This window comes from Bison bison, unplaced genomic scaffold (assembly GCF_000754665.1).
Source record: "Bison bison bison isolate TAMUID 2011002044 unplaced genomic scaffold, Bison_UMD1.0 scf7180017864107, whole genome shotgun sequence".
Classification (NCBI taxonomy): domain Eukaryota; kingdom Metazoa; phylum Chordata; class Mammalia; order Artiodactyla; family Bovidae; genus Bison; species Bison bison.
Window position 1 is genome coordinate 655,219 of NW_011494679.1, and position 6,000 is coordinate 661,218.

At 33.5% G+C, this 6,000-nt stretch overlaps 1 protein-coding gene across 2 annotated transcripts in view; it reads left to right on the forward strand.

Moving 5' to 3' along the window:
* The window catches only part of DYNC2H1 (dynein, cytoplasmic 2, heavy chain 1), a 394,047-nt gene that overhangs the window by 229,546 nt on the left and 158,501 nt on the right, over positions 1–6,000 (forward strand). For both annotated transcript variants that reach the window (XM_010838873.1, XM_010838872.1), the window contains one exon: positions 2,425–2,535. In XM_010838873.1, coding sequence (XP_010837175.1) covers positions 2,425–2,535 — 111 coding nt within the window. The remainder of the gene's footprint in view (positions 1–2,424; positions 2,536–6,000) is intronic.

Genomic DNA, 6,000 nt, shown 5'->3' on the forward strand with positions numbered 1-6,000 from the left:
TATGATGTTTTTGAAGAATTAGTATTTGATGGGGAATCATTTAAAATCTATATTTTCTTTAATATATGTACATTTGTACAAACCAAAATGGATTTTTTAGTAAGAAATCTATAAAAGTCTCCTTTTTAAAAGGCATTTAGGGAGAGTCAAAAAATTAATCAGGACTGAAGGGGGGCTTAGAGAAATCTTTCAGATGAAAATTAGGGAAATGCTTTAAAGAACTGTAGAAGACTGTTTTTAATATTAAATTCTCTTTATGCTTTTGTTTTGTTGTGTCTGTATAGGGAGAAAAGATATAGAAGAGTAAGAGGGAACTGCAGAACTTCCTTGCTGCTGAGGAAGCTGGGGTGTAAACTGAAGCAGTTTGCATTTTATTTAACTAAATATTTATTTAATATTATTTTTTGATATTAATTTTTAATATTTATGTAACTAAATAAACATTTTATTTAACTAAGCAGTTCATTTTATTTAACTAAAATGGCCCCAGCATGAAAATAACCTTAAGACAGAACAAATTGATGGATCGCTTTTAAATGTAAACCTGGAATTAAGTCTAGGACTTTTTAAAGAAAGATGAATATGGTCTTGGGTAGTTAGAGATGACTCCTAAGACAAGATGTTTCTTGATGGCCATATGGGATTTAGCTGAATGTAGGGGGAGAAAGTTTGTGGTTGATTCTAGCAGCACAAGTAGAGACATAACAGCAGGAGTGTGGCTTCCTAGTACGAAGAATGGAGATGTCCTTACCTGTACTGAAAGGCCAAGCAGAGTGCTGTGGGGCAATAGAGTTAGATGGCTAGGAAGGGGCGAGGTTATGGAATACCCTGGAAATACGGCACAAGTGTTTAGAATTTTTGTCCTAGAACACAGAATCAAAGGAGCTTGTTAGCAGGGGAGTTAATAATTAATTAATTGATCAATTAATCTGGCAGGAGGAATAGAGCCAAGCAGAACAGAGTGGGAGGCTGTAGCCTAGTTATAATGTTGAAAATTTGTATAATGTGTTGAAAATAAATGGGCAACTATATAAAATAGGTAGTTAAAAGCTACCTAAATTATGTAAAATGTGTATTTCGATAAAATAGGTAGTTAAATAGGTAGATTAAATAAATCTTTGATGAATGAGTTAATGATTGAGTGAATGAAGTGATAGACCATGATGACTCATTATTTATAGTCAAAGGAAGGTATATATAAATATTCAAGTAATTCCTACAGGTTTCTGTAACACTAATGTATAAAATACAGAATTCATGTGTGATGAATGATACATGTTTTAAAAGATATAAGGAAGACTTGTGAATACTTGAATCCTGCTTTCTGTTCCAAATAATAGATTGATAGCTATTAATCTATGTAAAATACAATTGCAGTTGTAATTTTGGAAGCAAATCTTAATTGGAGCTTTTTAATAGGCTCCAGTTTTATCCACCTCATCAGAACTGATTCAAATGTATTCTTTTTAATGGCTGAGTAATACTCCATTGTGTATATGTACTTTATTTTTAATTGAAGGATAATTGCTTTACAGTATTGCATTGGTTTTTATCCACATGTGCTAATTTCTGCTGTACAGCAGAGTGAGTCAGTTGTACATGCATACATTCCATTATGGTTTATCCCGGGAGATTAGATACAGTTCCCTGTGCTATATGGTAGGCCCTTGTTATTTATCCATTCTAAATACAGTAGTTTGCATCCACTGGCCCCAAAGTCCCCATCCGTCTCTCTCTTTCTCCCTTCCCCCTTGGCAACCACAGGTCTGATTCTTTGTCTGTGAGTTTGTTTCTGGTTTTGTTTTGTTTTTCATTTATTTTTAATTGGAGAGTAATTGTTCTACAATATTGTTGTTGGCTTCTGCCATACAACAACATGAATCAGGCACAAGTCCACATAAGTCCCCTCCCCCTGAACCTCTCCCCACACCCGTGACCCGTCCCACCCCTCTTGATTGTTACAGAGCACTAGATTGAGCTCCCTGTGTATGCAGCAGCTTCCCACTAGCCAGCTGTTTTACACGTGGTAGGAGGAGCCTGGTGGGCTGCAGTCCATGGGGTCGCTAGGAGTCAGACACGACTGAGCGACTTCTCTTTGACTTTTCACTTTCATGCATTGGAGAAGGAAATGGCAACCCACTCCAGTGTTCTTGCCTGGAGAATCCCAGGGACAGCGGAGCCTGGTGGGCTTCCGTCTATGGGGTCGCACAGAGTCGGACACGACTGAAGTGACTTAACAGCAGCAGCGGCAGTAACAGACAAGATAAAAATTTAAAGGGAATATACTCAGAACATTAAGAAACATATCAGAATGTCACAGAAAGATTTAGTTAAGATACTTACTTATTAATAGTATATTTATTTATAAAATGGAAATTTGTGTGTGTATTTAAGTAGAATTTTATTCTTGTTTTTTAAAACAAGGAATTGAATACTCTTCAACCTAAAGATACCTTTCGTCTTTGGCTCACTGCGGAAGTTCATCCCAGCTTTACTCCAATTTTATTACAGTCCAGTTTGAAGATAATATACGAGGTATGAAGATTTAAAATTTGAGTCACTAGTTGTGTAAGTGCAGTAACCTTTGCAAGTCTTCTGAAGTCCTATAGACAACTGTCTACTATACAAAACATTCAAAAACTTCTGATACAACATTTATAACAATGCTTTTACATCTTTCTTTTAAATATTATTTAATGTTGTGTTTTTTGTTGTAGTGAAAGACATAATATAAAGTTTACTGTCTTAACCATTTACAAGTGTACAGTTCAGTAGTGTTAACCATATGTACCTTGTCTCTAGAATTTTTTCATCTCACAAAACTGACCCTGTATCTCCTGAAGAGCAACTCCCTGTTTGCTCCTGCTCCACCCTTGAAGCCACCAACCATTCTGTTTTCTGTTTCTATGAGTTTGACTACTTTAGATAACTCACGTAGGTGGAACCATGCAGTATTTATCTTGTAACTGGCTTATTTTACTTGGCGTAGTGTCTTCAAGATTCATCCACGTTGTAGCATATGACAGGCTTTCCTTCTCATTTAAGGCTGAATAATATCCCGTTGTATGTGTGTACTACATTTTCTTAGCCATTCATCCACAAACATTTAGATACCCAGAAGTGGGGTTTCTGGATCATATGGTAATCCTGTTTTTAATTTTTTGAGGGACATCCATACTGTTTCCTTGTGGTGTGCCATTTAACATTCCCACCAAGAGCACATAATTTCTCTGCATCCTTACCAACATTTGTTATTTGCTGTTTTTATGTTTTTATTGGGGCCATCCTAATATTGTGAGGTAATAACTCACTATGGTTTTGATTTATATTTCTATGCAATTTAATGCTATTGAACATCTTTGTATATGCTTGTTAGCTATTTGTATATCTGCTTTGGAGAAATGTCTAGTCAATTCTTTGCCCGTCTTTAATTGGATTTTTTTTTATTGCTGTTTTACGAGTTTCTTAGGTTTTCTGCATATTAAACCCTTATCGCTTATACAGCTTAAAAATATTTTCTTTCATTCCATAGGGCTTCCTTTTGATTGTGTTATTTTCTTTGCTGCATAGATATTTTTAAGTTTGATATAGTCCCATTTGTCTGTTTTTGCTTTTGTTACCTGTGCTTTTCATGGCACATCCCAGAAAAAGTCATTGCCAAATCCAGTGTTATGAAGCCTTTTCTCTGTGTTTTCTTGTAGAAATTTTAGGTTTAGGTCTTATGTTTAGGTCTTAAATCTATTTTGAGTTAATTTTTGTATTTGATGTAAAGGGTCCAACTTCATTCTTTTGTACTTGGGTATCTATTTTTCATATCATTTGCTTTTTGAAAAATATATAAGTTGGATTTTCAGTCTGTGTCTCCTTCTGTTTTTTCTTGCTTCCTTCCTTCCTTCCATCCATCCATCCTTCTAACATGTTTTGACAGATCCCCCCCAAACATGATATATCCAAAATTATATGTGTTAGTAACGGTATGATGTAACTGGTAAAAATCATAAATAAAATAATAAACTGAATTAAAACTTAAAAAAAACTGGTTTGAAACGTTCTACTTGCATCTTCTCTCAATTTGTAGAATATAATCTCTTTTCAAGTGAAAATGTCTTGTTAGTATTTATAACTACTTGCTATTTTATATCACTACTTCTGTTTTTCACCTGAAGGCATTCAGTCTCATGTAGGGAGGAAAAGGCTAAGAATCCAGAGAATGCAAAAATGATTTCATACTTGAAAATATGTTAATTGAATGAATGTCAATTATAATGTCTGATAAGAAACAATGATTTCTACTGAACTATATTGAAGAACTGTATTGTGCAAGCCATAAAGGCAAGGGCTATGTTTTTCTTGCCTTTTTTTTTTTTTTAAACTTATATAACACCTGTCATGTAGGAAGAATGCAGTAATATTTCAGTAAATGAAGAGTTAATGTATCAGGTCTTCCCAGATGGCGCTAGTGGTAAAGAACCTGCCTGCCAATGCAGGAGACTCGAGTCATGGGTTCAACCCCTGGGTCAGGAAGATTTCCTGGAGGAGGGCATGGCAATCCATATCAATATTCTTGCCTGGAGAATCCCATGGACAGAGGAGCCTGGCAGGCTACAGTCCATAGGGTCAAACAGAGATGGACATGAGTGAAGCTGCCTAGCATGCATGCATGCAGTATATCAGAGGTCCCTTTTAACTTACTGTACAGCCTCTTTCAGTATCCTTTTTTATTTTATGAAGATTTTCAGTTTCATTTAAATTATTGGTGAATTTTTTTTGTATTTCTTAAATCAGTATAAAAGATTTTAATTATTCACAGAAATAGTATAGTTCACTGTGTTCAAAATTATTACTGTATATGTGCATATATGTGTACACATATATTATTGTATTTAAAAATTGCTAAATATTCATTTTATTATCTTTAATCTTTTTGATGAGTTGTTTTAAAATTTATTACAAATAATCAATGTCATACTTACTGATTTACTTTTTCTTATTATTTTCTAATCACTGAATTTCCTGCTTTTTTTCCCTTATATTTTCCTTAGATTTGTATTGGCTTCTGTTATTTCTAATTTCTTATGTGGAATGCTTAATTTATTTATATTAACTTGAAATAATTTCAGTTATTTTAAGCCTGTGAATTTTCAGTTGAGTATATATTTTAATTTATCTTATAATTTGCCATACTGGTGTTTTGTTTAGTTGCTCAGTCGTGTCCGACTCTTTGTGACCCTATGGACTTAACTTTGCCCTATGGAGCCCACCAGGCTCCTCTGTCCATGGAATTCTCCAAGCAAGAATACTGGAGTGGGTTGCCATTTACATTTTGTCATTTTTCTGATAGTTTTTATTTGTGTATGATTTTCTCTGAAATTGTATATGGTTTATTCATTTTGCATAATCTTTAGTATAGGGCTTTAAAAACCGTAAGTGATTGTTCAGTTCCCTTAGTGCTCAGGAAATATGGTCTATTCTATGAGAATTTTTAGAAACTGTTTCAAAGTGTACATTTGAAAACGTACTTAGTAAAAATACTTGGGTATTTTTTTCTTTTAATTTAAAGTTTTTATTTAAGAAAAAATACAATGAAAATTTACTTTTAAAACAAGCTAATTTTTGAAATGGGTTTATTTTGTTCTTTTTCCATGAATTCATAATTTTTCTTCTTTCATTTTTATAATTTAACAATATAGTATAAACGGATTCTGGACATGTGGACAAGTGTTTTTTGAGTAGTATTTGTCTAATGTACAATTTCAGTTCCTGGGTTTCAGTTTGTGTTATAAACCTAGCAAGGTCAGGTAATAAGCACTTAGTAAAGTGGACTAATATTCAAGGAAGATTAGTTGATATTGTAAAGAGTAATTTGAAATCCTCCTGGAATTTTAAATAGTACTGGAGAGAAAGAACTGACATATTGAACTATAAAACTCCTGCCTTTTAATAATCAGTATCATATTTGTAATGTAAATGAATGTTTCAGTAAAATACTTTAGTAGTCAT